Consider the following 23926-nt stretch of genomic DNA (forward strand, 5'->3'; position numbering starts at 1 on the left):
GTGGCCCCTTCGGTTCAGGATTGTTTTTCCAACGCTCTTTTCTTGTTGGCATTGGCCTCCAGGGGTCAGGATGGATAGCTTCATGCTCTCCTCCGGCGCAGGGGTTTCTGCTCTTTTGGTCGTGGTGATAGGTTTGTTCATTTGCAGCCTTCTCCTTCTTTTCTGGCAAAGAATGAGACTGCTGCTCTCCAGAGGGGTCCTTGGGTTGTTGATGCTTGGTTGGTTGGGCTGGTGGTGCATCTTTTGTTGTGTATAGTTGCGGCTTTTGGCCATTATTTGCGCATCACAGCTTTTGTTGCAGGGGACACGCTTTGGGCTGATCCAGTTTTCTTTCTTTCCTGTTCTCGGGTTTGGGTCTCTGGTCGTTTGCAGGGTTATTCAGTCTAGCCAGCCTGCAGGCTCTTCCCATGCCCATGACATTCACAAGTTTGCTGCGCTTGCTGCCATCTTTGGTAACATGTCTTGGGTTGACATTCGAGCACAGGGTTTCTGGCAGTGGAACAGGGTCCTGGCTGCACACTACCTCGTGAATGTTCCTTGGCCTAGTCGGGCCTGTGTCGCTTTGGGTCGGCGGTTGCAGCCAGTTGTCTTGACTTCAAGTTGAGGTGCGAGCTCTGACCACCTCCAGGTGAGTCTTTCTAGTTTTTGTCTTTGGTGAGGTAGCTCCGGGAAGCCGAAAGGGCTTCCCCAGAAAACCAGCATTGAATGTAATGAAATGCCATTTTAAGGGGTGAGACCTGGAGACTCCCCAGCAACCCCCTCCCCCCCTCCCCCTGGTTGGCAGTTTTTTGCATGTTTTGACATCCAGCCTAAGAACTGGATGTTGGATTGCCAGAACGGTGGGTCTGGGGCTTCCCCTTCCCCCTCCCGAGGAGGGGGGAGCTGCGCAGAGGTGTAGCGTGGCTCATGTGACGTCGTACTTGTTTGATCGTTTTCATTTGGGGAGTTCTATCCACTTATTTGTCTATTTTCGTTGTTTTAACAAGAATAGGGGTTTGTTTTGAGGCGCTTAACTTTCTGGGTGCCTGTCCCGATCACTGGCAGATATAGAATGCTCCAAATCACATGTGTATTTCTATAGGCCATTGTTCCTTGTAATCACCTAAGTGTAGTTACAGGATTAGAGCTACGCTCGTGATGTCCCATCTACCCAGCACTCTTTGGCATATAATGCTTTGAAACTACTGACGGTTTTGGCCTCCACCACCTTCTCACTTAACTTGTTCCAACCGTCTACCACTCGGTTTACAAAAGTGAATTTTCTTATATTTCTCCGACAGCTTTGTTTTGTTAGTTTAAATCTATGACCTCTTGTTCTTGAAGTTTCAGGTCTCAGGAATTCTTCCCTATCAATTTTGTCAATTCCTGTTATTATTTTGTACGTAGTGATCATATCACCTCTCTTTCATCTGTCTTCTAATTTTGGCATACTAGTATTTAATGCCTCTAACCTCTTCTCGTAGCTCTTGTCCTTCATTTCTGGGAGCCACTTTGTGGCATGTCATTGCACCTTTTCCAGTTTGTTGATGTGCTTCTTAAGATAAGGGCACCATACAACCGCTGCATATTCCAGCTTTGGTCTAACAAAAGTCGTGAACAATTTCTTTAGTATTTCTCCATCCATGTATTTAAAAGAATTTCTGAAATTAGAAAGTGTAGCATAGGCCCCTTGCACAACATTCTTTATGTGGTCCTCAGGTGATAGTTTTCTATTTAGAATCACTCTTAGATCTCTTTCTTTATCAGAATTCTGTAAAGATTTCTCACATAATATATAAGTTGTGTGGGGTCTATGTTCTCCTATTCCACATTCCATAACATGGCATTTATTCACATTAAATTCCATTTGCCAAGTGGTGTTCCATATACTTACTTTGTCCACGTCTTCTTGGAAGGCATTACAATCATCTAAGTTTCTTATCCTTCCTATTATCTTAGCATTAGTGTGATTTCTGTGTGTAATCTTAGCATCATCAGCAGACATGTTAATATAATTCTGTATTCCATCTGGTAGATCATTTATGTAGACAATGAACATCACTGGTGCAAGAACTGAACCCTGTGGTACTCCACTTGTGACTTTCCTCCAGTCTGATACATTGCCTCTGATTACTGCCCTCATTTTTCTATGTCAGAAAATTTTTCATGCATGTTAAAAGCTTACCTGTCACCCCTCCTATATGTTCCAGTTTCCAGAACAACCTCTTGTGTGGAACTCTTATCAAAAGCCTTTTTTAGGTCCAGATAGATGCAGTCAACCCAACCTTCTCTTTCCTGTAAAATCTCTGTGGCTCGATCATAGAAATTCAGTAAATTCGATACACAGGATCTTCCAGATCGAAAACCATACTGTCTGTTTGATATTATATCCTTTCTCAGGTGTTCTACCCATTTAGTTTTTATTATTTTTTCCAATATTTTGACTATTACACTTGTCAATGATACAGGTCTATAATTGAGGGGGTCTTCCCTGCTGCCACTTTTGTAGATTGGAACTATGTTAGCCTTTTTCCACACATCTGCTACGACTCCTGTACACAGGGATGTCTGAAAAATCAGCTGAAGCGGAATGCTGAGCTCAGGTGCACATTCTTTCAGAACCCATGGTGAAACTCCATCTGGACCAACTGCTTTGTTCTTACTTAGTGCCTTGAGCACTTTTTCCACTTCGTCTCTAGACACCTCTATGTGCTCTGTGTTGTTCTCTGGAATTCTTATTGTGTCTGGTTCCTTGAAGAACCAGACCTCTCTGGTGTGACTCTCTGAGTGGGCCAGGTTCTGGCTTGTGGTCCCTGGTAAGCCTAGAACTCCATACACATTCTGACTGATGCCAAGTTTAGTGATATACATATCAGCCTGGATAGTTCTGGGAAGCCTCCAAGTCTCAGCCAGAAAATGGCATTTCATTACATTCAACGCTGGTTTTTTCTATGTGCATTATGATGTCAGATTTTTAAATAGCTTAGAAGTTGAATGGTTATCCTCATAAAATTTAAAAAAATACTATCTCATGCATATGAAATTAGTGATAAAATGCTGGCTGCAAATTATAATTTGAAGTGGCAGTCCACAGTGTAGGATTCTGTGTTCATTTAACATTTCTCATTCTCGATATCTATAAAGAGATCCATTATTGTTAATACTGTAATTGCTTTTGCATGCTGGGATAATTCACTTCAGGAAAACCTGATTTAAATTAGGCATTATTGTTGATATTCAAGTCAGAATTAATTAAGAGTAAGGTAAAGTTATAATTCCATGATATTATGGATATCCACTGGTCATCTTTTGGCTTAATTACTCTTTCAGGGCAGCTATGCAGGCAATGCTTTAGGATTTCGACTGAATACAATATCCAAGTTATGGGAAACACGGGCCAACAAACCAGGGATGACGTTATTACACTATGTTGTTCAAAATGTTGAAGAAGAAAAGTTGGAAATACTGAACTTTGTTGAGGACCTAGGTGATTTAAGTAAGACTGCCAGGTAGGTGTTTGTTATGCTTCATAAAATAGATTACAGGAGGAAATGTTTAGGTTTACGCTTAGGAAATGGTATCTTAGACTTGTGAGCAGTAAGTATTGCTTTCTTCTGACAGTAAGAAATTTTTATCTTTATAAATTCACATCAAGATGTTAGTTTGACAGACAATGAAGATATTGTTGACTTATTTATGTTAATAGGTTATGTAACTACAGTAGCTTATCAGTGCTGTAACTTGCTTAATTAAATAAATTTTGGAGTGTTGTTCCTGAACACACTATGTGCCTCTGTAACATATTTCCACTACCACTCTTGTAAATTATGACGTTTTGATTTAAGGCTGTCAGTGGAAGGGTTGACAAGTGAGGTGGCAGCTCTGAGAGCAGACCTCACAATGCTGATCAAGAAGCTAGAGAGTTCTCCAGATGATGTGAAGAATCACTTTAATGGTAAGATATTCTGAAGTAATTTTCATGTTCTTAAAATCAGAAGGCATTATAGCTTATTGATACAGCATATTTATATACACTATTAATTTACCTGAAGGCAACTGTCTCTAGTGGCCTCAACAGGCGACAGGAAGCTAATGGTCTTTGAAAGAATTCCTTTTTAATGGTTTCTGAATTATTCCATAGCATTTTTTTCCAATTTCAGTTTGAACTAAAGCACTGCCTTTGATGGGTAAGCAATTCCATGTGTTCATTACCCTATAAATGACAACTAATCCCCTGTTGTTTGCCTTATATTGTAGCTTCTTGAGTTTGAAGCTGTTAGCCCTTGTGTTGAGGTACATTGATTATAGCCCTGCTATAAGGGCCTCAGTTCTTCCTTGGTATGATAGTTAACTTAGTTTTGGAATGAATTTTGTCATTCTGCTCTGAATCTTTTCCAATGTAATTACAGTAAGTCATCTTGTAAGCTACATCTCCATGCTTGGATTTAGTAATCTAGGCAAGAGTGCACGAGAAAATTGTATACTGTAGCTGCATGACCACTTTCATTGCCTGGTGGGAAATTACATTGAGGGCCATGTCCTATTAAATCTGCTGCAAAATAAAGTTCTTGATATGGAAGCTGTAGTATATATTGTCTTTCCCTATATATAAGGTCTTGCATTTTTCAATAATGGTCGTCTGAGCCTTTGTGGAGTTCATGTAGATCCTTTTCAAAAAATGCAGAAAGACCTTGGCAGAAAACTACCAACTGATCATCTTGACATTACACATCTGTAAGCTAATGTAGAGAATTCTAAAGAAGGAATCATTCACCATCTCTCAGAGAACAATCTAGTAATATCAAAGCAACATAGTGGTTGTTAAAAATAGATCCTATTTTACAAACCTGCTCACATTTTTGGAAATGGTAACCAGCTATTCAGACAAAGGACTTCTGGTAGATGTAGTTTACATGAACTTTGCTAAAACTTTAGACAAAGGTCCCACATGAAAGACTAGCAAGGAAATTACAAGGCACATGGAATAAATGTTAGAATACAAGAATTGATAAAACAATGGTTAAAACAAAGAAAATAAAGGGTCATGCTAAATGGGAATGAATCTGACTGGAGAAATGTGGTAAGTGGGGTACCTACCTTGACGTTACCTTGAGGTGCTTCCGGGGCTTAGCATCCCTGCGGCCCGGTCGTCGACCAGGCCTCCTGGTTGCTGGACTGATCAACCAGGCTGTTGGACGCGGCTGCTCGCAGCCTGACATATGAGTCACAGCCTGGTTGATCAGATATCCTTTGGAGGTGCTTATCCAGTTCTCTCTTGAACACTGTGAGGGGTCGGCCAGTTATGCCCCTTATGTGTAGCGGAAGTGTGTTGAACAGTCTCGGGCCTCTGATGTTGATAGAGTTCTCTCTCAGAGTACCTGTTGCACCTCCGCTTTTCAACGGGGGTATTCTGCACATCCTGCCATGTCTTCTGGTCTCATGTGATGTTATTTCTGTGTGCAGGTTTGGGACCAGCCCCTCTAACATCCACACCTTGGGGTACCCTTGTGGCACACCTTGGGGCACCCTTGTGGCACACCTTGGGGCACCCTTGTGGCACACCTTGGGGCACACCTTGGGAAACCCTTGTGGGGTACCACAAGGGTTCATTTTTTTAGGGCCAACTCTTTTTGTTATATACATCAATGAACAGATAAGAATGTTACAAACCACACCATCAGATTTGCAGATAACACTAAAATTTATTGTAACATGAGAAGTGAAAATTATATTGAGGCCTTACAAAGAGATCTGCTTGAACTCCACAAATGATCAGAAGAATGACATATGCTTGTGTTGAAATAGTTCGGTCTGAAGGGAGGAGACCCAGTTGCTTGTTTGTTTATTTATTTATGTATTTATTTACTTATTTATTTATCTATATACAAGAAGGTACATTGAGTTTATGAGAGTTCATAGCATTGATGATTTTACATTCTTGTAAAGCCACTAGCACGCATAGTGTTTCAGGCAGACTTCGCCACTCAAAATATAAGCCATCACCCATTGTCAGGACAATTGCACTTCCAGCTGCACCTGTGGGGTAAGTGCAGCTTAAAGTGCAATTATCCTGACAATGGGTGATGGCTCTCAAAATGTAAAATGATTGTAAACACTTATTGCATTGCTGTGAGACCCATGAGCTGCCTGGGTGGAACAGATCATTTACGGTCAGGAACGCACGGAATGTCGGTCAACCAAAGTGTTAGTGATAATGTTGTAAGGCATAGTCTACAAAATTAATACAAATCTGTAGTTATAGTGATAGTAACTTCGTTTGTTTACATTTAACAGATTTCACACTGAAGGCTGAGGAGGTGATAAAGGATCTTGAGCTTAGTTTACAGGAAATTGAACGCTCACGAGTCAAATTAGCTCAATACTTTTGTGAGGATGAGTCAAAATTTCGTCTGGAGGATTGTGTTGGAGTCTTCCACACACTCAACACCAAGGTTATCGATGCCAAGAAGGTTTGTACCATAAGTGTAATTACTTTGTATGTGTATATCTGTATGACTTGCAAATAATTTGTTGTCAGGGACTGGAAGACATTTGTCCTTTCCCAGGATGCAACCCACAACAATTGCCTTACTTCTGGGTACCTAGTTTACTTCTAGGCAAACAGATGCATCGTATGAAAGAAAACGTGTCCATTTCAATTTTGTCCGGTTTGGGAATTGAACCAAGGTTCCTAGGTTGAGAACAGAGTACCTAGACCACTGTGCTACAGAACCCATATCTTCTCTTATACTTACCTCCACCCTTCCCCCCCCCCAAATGAAAAATAGTAATAATAAATGATAATAATTAATAATAATAATAATTTACTCATAAGAATGTGCATACAAAGAGCATAAGACAAAGATACAATTGTTGGTACAGGGGTTTCACATAAAATGAAGCCACTACTGTATTACACAATGCATTTCAGGTAAAACTTTGAATAATTCAGATAACAATTATAATGAATCATTACTAAATGAGAAGAAAGGTAATATATGTTAAATCTTAAAGAAATAAAACAAATAATAACTTGCTTTAAATAATAATACAGTACTGTATAATTCATTGTGTCGGAAGTGAGGGAGAGGAAATTTCTGTGCAGCTGGCGGACAGTGTCAAAAATCGTCGTGGGGGGTTTAATGTGACCCTGATATGATGTTCCCTTTTGAATTCTGGTGACCCCAACCAGCCTATGTTTAACCCATACCCCAGACCATTTCCTCTAGCAATTAGGGTGAGGTATCTGGAATCTGGCTTCCAACTTTGGACAGAGATATTATAATACAGTATAGATATACACACACACACACTGGGTACATAAACACACAAGAAGGTGCAATAGATTGTGTTAGTGGAAATTTTGGTAACTGAAAAGTATATTCTTCCAAAACCAGTAACATGTGTAATATTTTGAGAAGTTTTAAATGTAACAAAAAGTTTATTTTATATATATAAAAGTAGATTTTATATATATACTGTATTTTGGAGTACAGTAGACTCAACAAATTGAGTAGACTCTACTGTACTTTGGAGTTAAACATGAAAAGTTCAGTATACATTATATTAATATTACATATTTCTCAGGAAAATGAAAGTAGGAGAAAAAGAGAAGAGCGCAAAAAGCACCTAGAGGAAGAACGACGTCGCCAGGATGAGGAACGTGCCAAAGCTCAAGCATCAGGTGTACCTTTAAGAAAAAGAGGCTCTGCCCTGCCTCCACTGGAGGATAGTGGAAGTTGTGTTGTTGATCGCTTGTTGGCCGACATTCGGAAAGGAGATTTTAAACTCCGCAAGAAATCGGCTCCAACTACTCCTGTCACCAGTTGAAAAAATTTATCCTCTAAAAAAAAAAGAAATATATTTATCTAGGTTATAATGTTTGAAAGATTTAAATAAAACCTGGAAATATTTATATAAAATAATAGCTAAAATATTCAGAACATGCACAGTGTATGAAAAATTACAAAATAACTGAAGAACAAAAAAAAAAAAAAATGCAGTTTTCCTCTTGATTTTTTATTACTATGTATGAATGATATAAAATCCACAAATGTACTTTGCTTGCTATTAACGATGTTAAGTGGTGGTTCCCACCACTCTCCGGCTTTACCACTGAAGCATTTTATTTGTCCATGGCAATGGATATTTGCTAATGAGTTTTTATATTGATATAAACTTTTAACACAAAGCAAATTTGTATATATATATATATATGTATGTGTGCAATTACAGTACTTAATTTTGGTTACAGGAAATAATCACACACACATTTTTATATGAATCGGTGGTTCTTGATCCTGTACCTTTGTCCCTATCATTCTGCTGATGCTTGGGAATTTTTTTTACACAATTTAACTTGTTTGCAAACACTGACAAATTAAACATTAAAATTATCAAAAATAAAACAAACTGATATTTTAACTAAAGTAAGTAATTATCAAAAGAAGGCACCAAACCGGGAAGGCTATGTAGCACCATCAAATACGCAAAATAATCAGAGGGCGCTAAATATCACCAAGGATGCCAATACGAGAACAAAAACGCATAAGGCGAACGATATCAAAAGTATCCGAGTCACCAAGAATTCTATCGAGGGACAGGTGACCGCGAGGGGCGGTCGGAAAGCAAGACATACGCTCGTCCTGGAAGTCAGGACATTCAAGAAGGACATGCACGACCGTAAGAGGGACAATGCAACTAGGACAATAAGGAGCAGGGCGGCGCTCCATCAAGTGACCATGGGTTAAGCGAGTATGGCCAATACGCAACCTCGCCAGAGCTGTTTCCCACCGCCGGTTACGGTGGAAGGAGGACTGCCACGAGGAAACACAACATTTAAGAGTACGTAGCTTGTTACCAGTAACAGACAACCAAGAAGCCTGCCAACGGGTAAGGACTGAGGAATGGATAACCGGGTAAAAGTCGGAATACGGAATGCCCTTACGAGAGATGGGACAAGAGCGGACAGCTTCCTTGGCGGCAGCATCCGCACGCTCATTTAAAGACACACCAATATGGCTGGGAACCCAACAAAACTCAACCGACCTAAATTTACTATGAACGAGAAACAGCCAATGCTGGATCTCGACAACCACTGGATGAACTGGATTAAAGGACCCGAGAGCCATGAGGGCACTACGAGAGTCAACAACAACTACAAAGGAAGACTGACAACGAGAAAGTAGGAGACGAAGAGCATAGAGAATAGCATAAAGTTCCGCTGTAAAGATGCTAGTCTCCGGAGGCAAGCGACACATATAAGTGCGATCAGGAAAAACAACAGAGTAGCCAACACCGTCCGCTGACTTAGACCCATCGGTGAAGACAGAAACGGAGCGGGAGTGAGAAGAAAAGTGCTCGAGGAAAAGGCGTTTGAGAACTGTAGGAGGGGTAAAAGCTTTAGTGATGCGAGTCAAGGATGTACAAAACCGCGGAAGAGGGACCCTCCACGGGGGCAAAGAAGGAACAACACGAGGAGAAACATCAGAAATACGAACGGAAAGAGAATCCTGCAGGCGAGATAACCGGACAGAAAGAGGGAGGTGGTGAAGAGGAACAGGAACCGCAGGAGGGGTAAAAGTTAAAGCACGACAGAGACGAGAGGAAGGATGTTGCAAGGACCGCGCAAGATACCGAAGACAGTAGCGATCACGGCGGTCCTGGAGAGACAGGAAGCCAGTGTCAACATACAAGCTAAGGACGGGAGTCGAACGAAAGGCACCAGAACTGAGGCGCAACCCAGTATGGTGCAAAGCATCAAGACGGCGAAGAGTAGAAGGAGAAGCAGACGAGTAAGCAGGGCAACCATAATCGAGCTTAGACAGGACGAGAGAGGAATGTAAAGCAAGGAGAGTGCGCCTATCTGCCCCCCAAGAAGTATGGGACAAGACCCGAAGGAGGGTAAGGGACTTAGAGCACTCAACACGGAGGTAAGAGATATGGGGAGACCAAGACAAACGAGTGTCAAGGAATAACCCTAAAAGCTTCGCGGAATCTTTGTATTCAAGGGGATGACCATAAAGTGACAAAGAGGGACGAAGAACAACCCGTTTCCGCGTAAAAGTCATGGCACAAGTCTTAGAAGTAGAGAACTTGAAGCCATGACCTGTGGCCCAAGACGACACGGCATCAATCGCAAGTTGAAGCCGGCGTTGAAGGAGAGGCGAATCATCACCCTGACAACAAAGGGTAAGATCATCGACATAGAGAGCGGAGAAGACACCAGAAGGAAGAGAGGAAAGAAGACCATTGAGGGCAACCAGAAAAAGAGTAGTGCTCAGAACACTACCCTGGGGCACACCTTCGTATTGCTGAAAAGGGGGAGAGAGAGCGGTACCAAGGCGCACCCGAAAGGAACGACGAGAGAGGAAGCTGCGGAGAAAGAGAGGGAGATGACCACGAAGGCCAAAAGAATGAAGTTGAGATAGGATATGATAACGCCAAGTGGTGTCGTAAGCCTTTTCTAGGTCAAAAAGGACGGCAACAACGGAGGTCTTCGCAGCAAAAGCAGTACGTATATAGACCTCCAAGTTCACCAGGACATCTGTCGTGCTGCGGCACTTGCGGAAACCAAATTGAGAAGGGGAGAGGAGGTGATGGTGTTCCAGGAACCACATCAGACGAACGTTAACCATACGTTCAAAGAGTTTGCAGACACAACTTGTGAGAGCAATAGGGCGAAAGTCCTTAGGGGAAGTACCCAGAGACCCTGGTTTGCGAACAGGGAGGACAACGGCATCGAGCCAGTCCTCAGGGACTGACGACGACTCCCAGATCCGATTATACAGACTCAGTAAATACTGAGACGTGCTCGGAGGGAGATGGCGAAGCATCTCATAATGAATACCATCGGAGCCCGCCGCCGTAGAACCGCAGAGGGCCAGGGCAGAACGAAGTTCAGAGAGAGAGAAGGGATCATTATAGGGAAGCTGAAGATGAGTGCAGAAATCTAAAGGACGAGACTCAAGGACAGGTTTACGAAGAAGGAAAGATTGGGGAAGATGAAGACCAGAGCTAACAGAAGAAAAGTGGGAACCCAGTTCGGAAGCGACCTGCAACGGGTCCGCCACAAGAGTATCATGGAGGTGAAGGACCGGTGAAACATCGGGAACGAACTTACCCGCTATCTTGCGGATACGCTTCCAGATCTGGGCCAGAGGGGTTTCGGACGTAATTGTCGAGACATAAGAAGCCCAACATTCACGTTTAGCCGTACGGATGGCCCTACGGGCCACCGCACTCGCTTTCCGAAAGAAAAGAAAAGAATCGGTCGTCTGCCTACGGCGGTGCTTCTTCCAGGCTGCACGCTTACAGCGGACAGCCCGAGCACAGTCCGCATTCCACCAGGGAACGCACTTCCGTGGACCCCGAGAGGAAGAGCGAGGAATAGAGCGGAGGGCAGCGTCGAAGACAGTGTCATGAAAAAGGAGGAGAGCGCGAGAGAGGGGCAGAAGGGAGAGGTCAGAGAGAGTAGCACTGAGGGAAAACAGGGTCCAGTCCGCCTTAGCAAACTGCCATCTAGGGAAAGAGAGGGAAGGGCGAAAAGAGAAAAAGGAAACAAGGATGGGGAAATGATCACTTCCATGGAGGTCATCAAGAACCTGCCATGTGAAATCTAAGTAAAGAGAAGAAGAGCAGAGAGAAAGATCAAGACAAGAAAGGGTGCGAGTTCGAGAGTCCAAATGAGTGGGCTCACCAGAATTCAGAAGAGACAGGGAAGAAGAGAGGAGAAACGGCTCAAGGAGGCGACCCCGGGTATTCGTCAGAACGTCACCCCAAAGAGAATGACGACAATTGAAGTCACCCAGCAGGAGCACAGGCTCCGGCAAGGAGTCTAGGAGGTGTTTCAAATCAGGAAGAGAGAGCGGGACACTCGGGGGGAGATAAATGGAACAAACTGTGTACCATTTCCCCACAAAGATACGAGCAGCAGAACAATGGAGAGGCGAAGGAAAAAGTAAAGGAACAAAGGGAACATCAGCCCGAATCAAGAGAGCAGAAGAATTAGAAGCCCCAGCAATGGCTGGGGGGGGGGAGAGAAAGGAATAGCCACGAAAACGACCAGGACGAGCACCAAGCATCGGCTCCTGGAGACAGACACAAAGGGGCGAAAACCGCGAAACCAGAAGTTGGAGTTCGAGGAAATTGGCGTAATAACCTCGAACGTTCCATTGAAGAATGGACAACGACGAGAAGAGAAAGGACAAAAACAGAGAACAAGGAAGAAACAAAGGCGAAAGACCAACAGAGCACGTTAAAGAATATCAGGGTCGGGATCAGGGTCAGCAAAGTCAGGGTTAGGGGGCATGGGTAAACTGAGCAAAGACGGAGGGAAGGAAACGGGAGAACAGATCAGAGGTGGGCGGGCAGGGTCCGGAGGAGGAGGAGGAGGAGACAACGGAGAGGAGCAGTCAAGGACAGCAGCAGGAAGAGGGGGAGTAGAAAGAGAGGAGAGCACCCCAGCAAGAGCAGCAACCGAAAGGGAAGCAGGGGCCAAAGAAACCTCCATAGCAGGAACAGGGGGCGCAAGCACTGAAACGGGAGTGGAAGGAGCAACAGAGCCAGAAGGAGGAGCTGAGGAAGAAAGCGAAGCCTTCTTACCCGCCGGGGAAGAGGAAGGAGAGGAGCCAGGCTTACGCTTCTGACTTAAAGGGACCGGTGTCCCAGCAACTACGTACCGGGCAACGGATTCCAGTGTCTCAACAGGAGAAGCCGAACGAGAGCACACACGACGGCCGTTAGGAGAGCGATGGACATCCGCCCGCACCGACAGGCGGCGGGGAGAGCCGATAGATGGAGGAAGAGGATGGGAAGGAGGATCGGAGGGGGACGAGGAAGGAGACACAGAAGACACGACAGACCGGGTAGAAGGAAGGGGAACCCCAGACAGAGGACCAGGAGGAGGATCCTTCGGGAGAGAACCCAAAGGGACAGAGGAGGGGGCAGTGGGCGCATCAGGGTCCAAGGCCTGGAAACGGTTGTGAGTCTGAGGAAGGCGGGAAGGACGAGGAGAGGAAGAGCGCAACACGCGAGCATAAGAGATATTAGCATAAGGCGGGAGCCGGCGAACCTGGCGCCTCGCCTCAGGAAAAGATAAACGCTCCCGGTGCTTCAAGTTGAGGACGGCTGCCTCAAGCTTGTAATGGACACACGCACGGGAGAAGGTAGGATGGGCCTCACCGCAGTTGAGGCAACGAGCCTGGGGAGAAGCGCACTCCGACTTAGAGTGACCTTCGCCACCACACAAAGGACAGAGAGAGACAGTCCCGGAGCAGCGGAGGGCACCATGCCCAAACCTCCAGCACTTGTTGCAGAGCCGAGGAGAAGGAATGTACTCCTGGACAGAGCACCTGGCACCAGCAAGAATGACAGAGGGTGGAAGGGTCCTACCATCAAAGGTAATCTTCACAACCCGGAGGGGTTGACGGCGACTACCACGAGGGGGACGAGTAAACGTGTCCACCTGGAGAATAGAATGGCCCTGGGCAGCGAGGATATGTCGAATATCGTCGTGGCAGTCGCGTAGGTCCCGAACACCGGTCGCAACATGGGGCGGGAGCAAAATAGTGCCAACACTGGCATTCAACTGGACGTTCTTCGAGACCCGAACGGGGGTCTCGCCAAGGCAGGATAAGGCAGCCAAGCGGGAAGCAGCATCCTGAGAAGGAGCAGCAACGACACGCGTACCGAGACGAGTGGGGTTAAAAGTAATGGAGGCATCCACGGAATCAATGAGATGTCGATGAAGGGAGAAATCGTCAGGAGGCGCAGAATCAAGAGGGAGGAGATCAAAATATTTGGCCCACGAAGCGGGACCAAACAAGGCTTGATAGGTAGCAGAACTGGAAGGAATCGAGCGAGGGCGGCCGTGACGAGAACGGCGGTGAGAACCCCCAGAGAGAGAGGGGTTAAAAGGCGCAGTAGTAACAACGAGAGAAGGAGCCGCGCCAGGGGACGAGGTAGTCACCACTGGGGGCTTGGGGCTCGACCCAACCACAGAGGAGGGAGGGGAGCCAGGGGAAGGAGTCAGAGAGGCCAAAGGAGGAGCAAGGTCGGGGCCCAATGCAGCGGAGGCTACAGAGCCCGGTCTTCCAATACGGACCGACTCGGGGGCTTGGTCGCCCACCCCACGAGCCTGAGAAGGTAAACCAGAAGAAGCCGAAGCAGGGGTAATCATCTTGACGAAAGAAGAATTCACTCACGAATGTGCCCCCACACCCACCATGGAGCCACAATTAGAGGCAGGACACCCAACAAGAAGCTATCGCCGATCTTGTCGGGGCCTCCTAGGGGTGCGTCGTGAGTATACGCCCCACAAACGCCACCTTAAGAAACCGACAGTCCGTCGAGATCGGGTTCAGTGACGAAGTGGGGATTGACAATAAAAGGTTCCCCTCGCTCTCGACGTCGGGTACTGCAGTTCTACGGGTGCAAGAGTATGCCTCCTCAAGCACCCGGGCGTCAAAATAGAAGAAGTCCAAGGGAAGAACCAGAACGAGCAAAAGGTCGGCAGGAAACGGCAAGCAGATAGGAGAAGAGGGGGGAGAAAAACGAAACAGAAGGAAAAGGAAAAGATGCCCAGCAGAATTGGAGAGGACGGCAGCAGGAGCACAAGGCTAGAAAAGGACAGGACTGTCCCAAGGAGCATCACACTCCGGCAGCCGCCCACCAAGCCCCCACACGGCGACAACGAGCTGAGCGGGGAGGGGGTATTTTAACTAAAACAAAACCTTTAGCTTAGTAAAAATAAATGCTATACATTACTTTATATACCAGTCATTACAACTTTGTTCTACCTTCAGTTTGGGCAGCTTTTAAGAAATCTAACCTGTCTTCATAGGTCAACTGTTCAAGGCTAGGATTCATCAAACATTTATGCAACCATTTATAAAATATGTACATCTTTCAACAATCATGGTCGCTTTGATTACATTTATTAGAGTTTTATGAGCTTGGATCATGCTTTGACTTTTACCCCTCCTGTAGCTCCTGTTCCTCTTCACCACCTCCCTCTTTCTGTCTGGCTATCTCGCTTACAGGTCTCTTTCCATTCGTCTTTCTCATATTTCTCCTCGTATTGTTCCTTCCTTGCCCCCATGGAGGGTCCCCCTTCCGAAGTTTTGTACATCCTTGAACCGCATTACTAAAGCTTTTACTTCTCCTATGGTTCTGAAATGCCTTTTTCTTGAGCACTTTTCTTCACACGCCCGCTCTGTTTCCACCTTCACCGATGGGTCTAAGTCCGTGGACGGTGTGGGCTACTCCGTTGTTTTTCCTGACCGCACTTATATGTGTCGCCTTCCTTCGGAGACTAGCATCTTAACAGCGGAGCTTTATGCTATTCTCCATGCTCTCCGTCTCCTGCTTTCTCGTTGACAATCCTCCTTTGTGATTGTCGTTGACTCTCGTAGTGCCCTTATGGCTCTCGGGTCCTTTAATCCTGTCCATACCATTGTCGTCAAGATTCAACATTGGCTGTTTCTTATCTCTAGTAAATTTAAATCTGTGGAGTTTTGCTGGGTTCCCAGCCATGTTGGTGTTTCTTTAAATGAGCGTGCGGATGCTACTGCTAGAGAGGCTATCCGTTCTTGTCCCATTTCCTGTAAAGGTATTCCTAATTATGACTTTTATCCTGTTATTCGTTCCTCCGTCCTTGCCCGTTGGTCTTCTGTTGTTGGTAACAAATTCCGTACTCTTAAGAGTTGTGTGTCCCCAGGGCCTTCCTCCTGCCACCGTAACCGGCGGTGGGAAACGGCTCTAGCACGGTTGCGTCTTGGTCAAACTCGCTTAACTCACGGTCACTTAATGGAGCGCCGCCCAGATCCTTATTGTCCAAATTGCGTTGTCCCTCTTATCGTCGTGCATATCCTTGTTGAATGTCCTGACTTCCAGGAAGAGCGTGTGTCTTGCTTTCCGACCCCCCCCTCGCAGTCACTTGTCTCTCAATAGAATTCTTGTTGAATCTGATATTTTTTATATCGTTCACCTTATGCGTTTCTGTTCTCGTATTGGCATCCTTGGTGATATTTAGCGCCCTCTAATTATTCCGCACATTTGATGTTGCTACATAGCCTTCCCAGTTTGGTGCCTTCTTTTGATAATTACTTACTTTGAGCTTGGAAACATCATACCCCAAGGTTATTACGGGTATTGTTATAAAGCTTATAAATTGTTTAATAAATGCAAACAAAGCCACCATGATTGTTGAAAGATTTACCGACAGGTTTCATAAGTGTTTGCATAAGTGCTTGATGAACCCTGGCCCAGATTCTGGGATGCCATTTACCTGGAGAGGGTTCTGGGAGTAGTTCTCCTCGAGCCCGGCCCGAGTCCAGGCTAGACTTGCGATAACTTGGTCCAACAGGCTGTTGCTTAGTGGCCCACAGGTCCACATATCCACTACAGCCTGGTTGGTCTGGCACTTCTTACAAGAATTTAAGTGACCAATTCTCTGTAGGACACTTTTAAACATAATCTGGAGATTACCTAATTTACAAAAGCCCTGTGATCTTTGCCATTTAATTCTAATGATAATTCATTTTGTCAGGGAATAGGTAGCCAGTTTATACCTACAGTACATGTTAGGCTTATATCAAGGTCCTCCCCAGGATGCAACCTCACAATAAACTGACTAACTCATGGGTACCTATTTACTGCTAGGTGAACAGGGGTATTGAATGATAGGAAACTTGCCCGACCATTTCTGTCCCGAACTGAACTCAAACCAGGAATTATTGATTGCAATTTGAGAACAAACCCGGCTGTACACCTGGGACCCTACTCTGATTTATATGGCCTTGTGGAGACATTGCTTGTAACAATCATTCCTAGGTCCATCATCCTGTTAAACTTCATTAGACTGCTACTGTATTGCAAAGATTAGATAAATTCAGTTGAGTCAGAACCAAATGGATCAAGGTGCAGTTGCTGTGGCAGGACAGACATACTTTGGCAATGTTATCTTTCACCTGATGCCTTTGTTGACCTAGCAGTAAATAGGTACCTGGGAGTTAGAACACTGTTATGGGTTACATCCGTGGGAAGGTCAGTAGTTTGCCTATGGCATAGGGCTTCCTGTCCCTGACTGTGGGATACTGTGGAAAAACTATAATCCAATTGAATGGATGATATTTTTTCACTTTAAATTCCAGCTGCCATCATTCATTCAGTTATGCAGTCTGGCCAAGTTAGCAGTATCCTTCAGCATATCTCTGAGCTTTGGTTTGCTTGGATACTTTTACATCATCTGTGAACATATTAATTTAACCATTTTTTTTTACTTTATTAGTCATTGGCAAAAACTATTACTGGAGCAAGCACTGATCCCTGTGACACACCTCTAGTTCTCTTCAGTTCTGTCTGCTATGAGGTCCCTTATCCACATAAGTTGTGTCCTGTGTGCACCTCCCAGGTGATCATACAATTATTGCTGGTCCTATTTTCTAAATGATTTGTTTGGTATTTTATACCACCTCTTTCAGTATAGCTCTTTGTAATGGTGCCTTCTGATAACTACTATTTGTATGGCTTCCTTTACCTCTGATTTAACAATGAGGTTGTTTTTCAACTTGTTAAAACGTGTTTTTCCAATCCTCTTTTTAGGATTTTTTTTTTTTTTTTAACATTAGTCCCCACCAGACTACCATGTCTTTGAAGTTCTCTCTTTACCAGTGTTCCTTTAAGTTGCTTGTCCCTCAATAAAATCCCTGGTGAATTTAATACTTTTGTCATTGTTCGTCTTTACCTGAATTTACTTCGGAGTCATTAATACTAGTGGCCTCAACGAGGACAGGAACCCAGCAGCTTGTCAAAGATCTCCTCATTTGTCCTGATGATATTTTCCAGTTGTACTTTAAAATTTGATAGTTTTGGCATTTACAGCTTCAGCGGTTATGCGGTCCCATGGGCTTGTAACTCTGTGGGTGAAAAATCCTTTCCTGTTGAAGATTAAACCATACACCAGAAGATGAGACAACGTTTCGGTCCATCCCTGGACCATTATCAACACAATCGACTTGTTAATGGTCCAGGAGGGACTGAAACGTCATTGTCTCCTCATCTTCTGGTGTGTGGCTTAGTCTGCATATCATTATCCACATTATTGTGACTCGTATGCATCTCCTGTTCTCAGTCCTACATTGTGTATATATCTTATATACTTTCACTCTTAAATTGGCATCTTGAATAAATCTAGGACCTTTTTATTGTTTTTGCCACAGGTGGCACTAAATAGTTTCCCAGGCTTGCTTTCTTTTGATAATGCTTTATTTTGAAGTTTTATATTGTGTTGCACATGATTAGTGGCATTTTAAAATATATAAATATACATATAATTTATGCTGTGATTATACCCCTTATGTATTTTTTATAAATAAATATTATTTGTACATTTTTTTGTTTAGTCATTTTGTTTTGCCTCGGAGAGGCTACAGGATCCAGTAAGTTCAGTAGAACTTCGGTTTTAACTCTTTTTTTTTTACCCTGTCGTAACTCAGTCGATTAAGGCAGTGTCTGGGATGCTCCCGGACGCAGGTTCGAATCCTCGTTACGGCCCTTGTGGATTTGTTTATTTGATGCATCACGTTAGTGTGATCTCTGTGTGTAATGATGTAAGGGCGAAGAGGGAGAACGGCCTATTAACATAGCTCGGGTGCAGGGGGAGTTGTGTAAAATCCTGGTTTGTGCCTCGGAGAGGCTACGAGATCCAGTAAGTTCAGTAGAACTTCGGTTTCAACTTATTTATTTATTTTATTTATTTATATATATACTGTATATATATACAAGAAGGTACATTGGGATTGTGAGGATACATAGCATAGTAATTACATTCTTGTAAAGCCACTAGTACGCGCAGCATTTCGGGCAGGTCCTTAATCTAAGAAAATTTTAAGTAGGTAAATACTTGCAAAATTTATAAAAATTGTAAGTTACATAGCAAGAAAAAAAATAAAAGATGAGAGAAAAATTGTAGGTATATTAATAAAGCACATAGGTAGCTCAGATTGATTGCAATGACAGCTTGAATGGTAGTTTAACAAAAAATTAGTAGGCACAATACAGCATGTGGCTAGCACATAAAAGAAGACAGCAATGAACACAATGATAAAGTTGTTTGGATTAAGTACATAAAGATTGGGTAGCACTAGATTCAGAGCAAATTTAAAGCTCAGTGTAGAAAACTACAAAGATGAAATTAGGTACTTTTTGGTTTGGTTTTTAAATAAGGCAAAAGTTTGACAGCTTTTCAATTCACTAGGGAGTGAGTTCCATAGACTAGGTCACTTAATTTACATAGAGTGTTTACACAGATTAAGTTTGACCCTGGGGATATCAGAGATAATTATTTCTGGTGTGGTGATAAGAGGTCCTATTACATCTGTCCACGGAGAGTTTCAGAGCATGGTTTGCATTTAAGAACAGGGTTTTGTAAATGTAGTTGACACAAGAGAATGTGTGGAGGGAGTTAATATTTAGCAAATTAAGGGATTTAAACAAGGGAGCTGAGTGTTGTCTGAAAGCAGAGTTTGTTATCATTCTGATAGCAGATTTTTGCTTGGTGATGATAGGCTTAAGGTAGTTTGCAGTGGTAGACCCCCATGCACAGATACCATAATTAAGATAGGGATAAATTAGTGCATAATATAGTGAGAGGAGAGCAGAGTTAGGAACATATCTTATTTTGGAGAGTATACCAACTGTTTTAGAGACTTTCTTAGTTATGTGTTGAATGTAGGTGCTGGAGTTGTCTCTTGTCTAGGAATAGGCCAAGAAACTTTCCATCATTTTTAATACTGATGTTAATGTTGTCTATCTGTAGCTGAATTGCATTCGATGATTTGCTTCCAAATAAGATGTAGTAGGTCTTTTCTATGTTTAGTGTTAGTTTCTTAGTTGACATCCATAAGTGGACATTTTTTAGTTCATTATTCACAACATTATTTAGTGTATGTAGGTTGGGGTCTGAATAGATGAGGGTAGTATCATCAACAAACAATATAGGTTTAAGAATATTAGAGACATTAGGCAGATCATTGATATATATAAGAAATAGAAGGGTCCTAAGATGCTGCCTTGTGGCACTCCAACGGTTATTGGTAGAGTGGAAGAGGTTGTATCATTGATGGTTACACATTGGTGTCTGTCACTAAGATAGGATTGGCTATAGTCCAGGGCAAGGCCTCGGATTCCATAATGCTGGAGTTTAAGTAAGAGGTAGTTGTGATTAACAGTATCAAAGGCTTTTCTTAGGTCAATGAAGAGTCCAATCGGAAACTCATTTTTGTCAAGGGCTGAGTAGATTACATCAAGGAGACTAATGATTGCATCATTGGTGCTCTTTTGGGACCGGAAGCCAAACTGGCAGGGGCTGAGTATGTCGAATTTTATGAGGTAGGAATAGAGCTGTTTGTAGATAATTTTTTCAAATATTTTTGATAGAATGGGTAGATTTGATATTGGTCTATAATTGTTTATGTCCGCCGGATTGCCTCCTTTAAGGACTGGCATTACTCTTGCTTTTTTAAGGATATCAGGGAAGGTGTGACACTTTATAGATTTGTTGAACAGTAGAGCTATGGGTGGCGCAAGGGCATGGGAGGCTCTCTTGTATACAATGGACGGAATTTCACTGGTGTTCACTACCTTGGTTTTTAGAGAATGTATGATGGACACGACATCTGCCGGGCTGACTGGTGAAAGGAGAAGAGAGTTTGGATAGCTGCCTGAGAGATATGTGTTAATATGTGTCTGAGTCTGTGGGATTTTTCTGGCAAGATTAACACCAACCGATGAAAAGAAGCTATTAAATTCATTTGCCATTTCTAAATCAGTTGACGGTGTATACCCATCCTTATAGTTTTATTTGGTTATGTGAGTGTTGTTTAGTTCCTAGGATACTAGAGATGGTTTTCCATGTACTTTTCATGTTGCCTTTTGCTTCATTGAATCTATTCACATAATATGAAAGTTTTTTTTAAACTCTCTTACCCTGTCGTAGCTCAGTCGATTAAGGCAGTGTCTGGGATGCTTCCGGATGCAGGTTCGAATCTTCATCACGGCCTTTGTGGATTTGTTCATTGAAGGTTGTAACAGAACCCATGAGCACCACACCAGAAACAAATACCTTTTTGATATTCCAAGAATACAACTTAATCAAAGTAGAAATGCTCTACAAATCAAAGGACCCAGAATGTGGAATGACCTTCCCAATCATGTTAAAGACTGTAGCTCTCCCAACCAGTTTAAGATAAAAACTAAGCACTACCTAATTAACTCCCTGCAACCTACCTTACCCCTATAATGCCAACCCATGTCTGCTTTTTTTTTAACAATGCTGTTTGTCGACCAATTTGTATTTTTTGCTATTATTCTGCCATGTTCCCCCTTCTTTATTTTTATATTTTCTCAACACATTTTATACTTTAATCTCAATTAGTATTAACACTTTCGCGCACTCGGCGCTCAAAAAAAAACAATACCCCAGATGCTTTCGGCACTTCGCGCGCCTACGCGGTAAGACCGAAAAGTGTACACTCTTTTAACTGTCCTGACAATAATTGAAGGCGCACGTATTTAAATTTGGTATCACTGTGTTCGCAATGAAATTGTCTATAAGAGCATACCTATAAAATGCCGCCCAAGCATAAGGAGTATCAACACCAAATAAAAAACTATGCAGATCACTCGCCGAGAGCGCCAAACAGCAACAAAATGTTTCCACTCTCTTAATGGTTGCGAAGCCTACAGTTGTCCTACATCGCTAATTTTGGTATCATTGGAATCGCAATAAAATTCTCTACACGGACATATGCATATGAATGTTTAATATAGGTAATTGCCCACCCGCAAGAGTGTGTGAAGTGGAGAGTAGTTAGCCGCGAGCGCACTGGCGAAAACACGGGGGAAATCATGCTTGGAAAGTTTATACGTTTCCTGACCCTACTTTTCTATGTACGTATTTCTTTTTTATACCAATGTGTTCGCAATAAAATTTTCTATAAGATAAACTGTATAACATTTGTACAAAGCATGTGTAAGAGAAGCGCCAAATATAGAACCACGTCGCTCAGTATGCGTTCGCGGCAGAAACGAACGCATTGTTTTCGTTCGTTTGATGTTTGTCATGTTTATACTTGTTGAAACATTTTATAATTTGTATGACAGTGATCGCAGTAAAATTCCCTACACAAACATATACATAACACATACAAATATTTCCCACGTGTTGGATATATCAACGGCTAAAGGGAACCCACTGCCACACGCTCGCCACACCCCCAAACATACTTTGTGTATTTTTTTTGTACTCATAGAAGTTTATGTGATATAATATTCTTTCTGGTACCAAAACATTCGCAAATAAATTCTCTACAAAACAAAAGTATCCCCATCCATTTCGGTTAAAAAATGGAATTTATAGAAATATTTTTTCGATGGACGAGAAAAGTAGGCTGTTATGCGGAATCGTAAGAGAAAACGGCGACGAGTTATCTCTAATCTAAAGCGCGAAAGTGTTAAGTTTTAGTCTTTAGTGTTTTCCTGCCCGAAACGCTTTGCGTAATAGTGGCTTTAGGCATTGTATGTACTAGCTTTATCTATAAATTCATCAATATTTGTATCACACCCTGTATGTATGTACTTTACCTGAATAAATATTTTGTTTTATATATATATATATATATATATATATATATGTCGTACCTAGTAGCCAGAACTCACTTTTCAGCCTACTATTCAAGGCCCGATTTGCCTAATAAGCCAAGTTTTCCTGAATTAATATATTTACTATAATTTTTTTCTTATGAAATGATAAAGCAACCCTTTTCTCTATGTATGAGGTCAATTTTTTTTTATTGGAGTTAAAATTAACGTAGATATATGACCGAACCTAACCAACCCTACCTAACCTAACCTAACCTATATTTATAGGTAAGGTTAGGTTAGGTAGCCAAAAAAAGCTAGGTTAGGTTAGGTTAGGTAGGTTAGGTAGACGAAAAAACATTAATTCATGAAAACTTGGCTTATTAGGCAAATCGGGCCTTGAATAGTAGGCTGAGAAGTGCGTTCTGGCTATTAGGTACGACATATATATATATATATATATATATATATATATATATATATATATATATATATATATATATATATATATATATATAATTATAAACAACAGAGGTCCCAGGACAGAGCCTTGAGGCACTCCACTTACAACATTATCCTATTCTGACTTAACCCCATTTATACTAACTCTGTTTCTTTGGAATTGCCATGCCCTAATCCAACTTAATATAGCACCCCCAATACCATGAGCCTCTATTTTTTTAATCAGTCTTTCATGTGGTTTTTAATCAGTCTTTCAAAGTATGAAAAGCTTTGCTAAAGTCAAGGTACACAACATCACAATCCTTACTACTATCAACTGCCTCAACTATGTTGGAATAAAAAGATAGCAAATTTGTTAAACATGAACGGCCATTTGTAAAACCATGTTGCGACTCATTTATTAATTTATGTTTTTCAAGATGAAGACGAATTGTATTTTCAATTATCGATTCAAGTAACTTTCCCACAATAGACGTTAGGCTAATTGGCCGATAGTTTGACGCAAGTGAACTATCTCCTTTCTTAAAAATTGGTACCACATTAGTTACCTTCCATGAGGTGTCTTACACCTTCACCACGGGGACTACCACACTTTATCAATAGGCTATCAGTAAACTACACAAGACAAACTAACATTTATTCATCATGTTAAAAATAATATGTTGTTTGAATCTTAGTAAGGATGGAGTTTTGCATTTAGCAGCACTCTGATAAAAGGTCTAGATAAAAACCCCAAGCATAGATAGGGGCAATCAGCCAAAGGTAGACCCCCTCCCCCCACCACCAGGCAGGGAAACAAAAGCAAAATAAAAAAAACGCAAGAGGCCAACGTACCCAGGCGGAA

At 42.6% G+C, this 23926-nt stretch overlaps 1 protein-coding gene and 1 long non-coding RNA gene across 5 annotated transcripts in view; one reads left to right on the plus strand and one right to left on the minus strand.

Annotated features, from left to right (window-relative positions):
- Nucleotides 1-8391, plus strand: part of LOC123755667 (inverted formin-2) — a 77431-nt gene extending 69040 nt beyond the window's left edge. For 2 of the 3 annotated variants that reach the window (XM_069324242.1, XM_069324243.1), the window contains 4 exons: nt 3310-3488; nt 3825-3934; nt 6274-6449; nt 7567-8391. In XM_069324242.1, the coding sequence (XP_069180343.1) occupies nt 3310-3488; nt 3825-3934; nt 6274-6449; nt 7567-7809 (708 nt within the window). In that variant the 3' untranslated portion in view covers nt 7810-8391. Of the gene's footprint in view, nt 1-3309; nt 3489-3824; nt 3935-4139; nt 4537-6273; nt 6450-7566 lie in introns of those variants that run through there. The other variant, XM_069324244.1, reaches the window with a different exon arrangement.
- The window catches only part of LOC138364571 (uncharacterized), a 47769-nt gene that overhangs the window by 19778 nt on the left and 4065 nt on the right, over nt 1-23926 (minus strand). Inside the window, exon 4 of one of the 2 annotated variants that reach the window (XR_011228440.1) lies at nt 7670-7822. The exons of the other annotated variant lie outside the window; for it this stretch is intronic. This is a non-coding gene — a long non-coding RNA (uncharacterized lncRNA). The remainder of the gene's footprint in view (nt 1-7669; nt 7823-23926) is intronic. 2 annotated transcript variants of the gene reach the window in all.

The sequence above is a fragment of the Procambarus clarkii genome, chromosome 14 (assembly GCF_040958095.1).
Source record: "Procambarus clarkii isolate CNS0578487 chromosome 14, FALCON_Pclarkii_2.0, whole genome shotgun sequence".
Taxonomy (NCBI): Eukaryota; Metazoa; Arthropoda; class Malacostraca; order Decapoda; family Cambaridae; genus Procambarus; species Procambarus clarkii.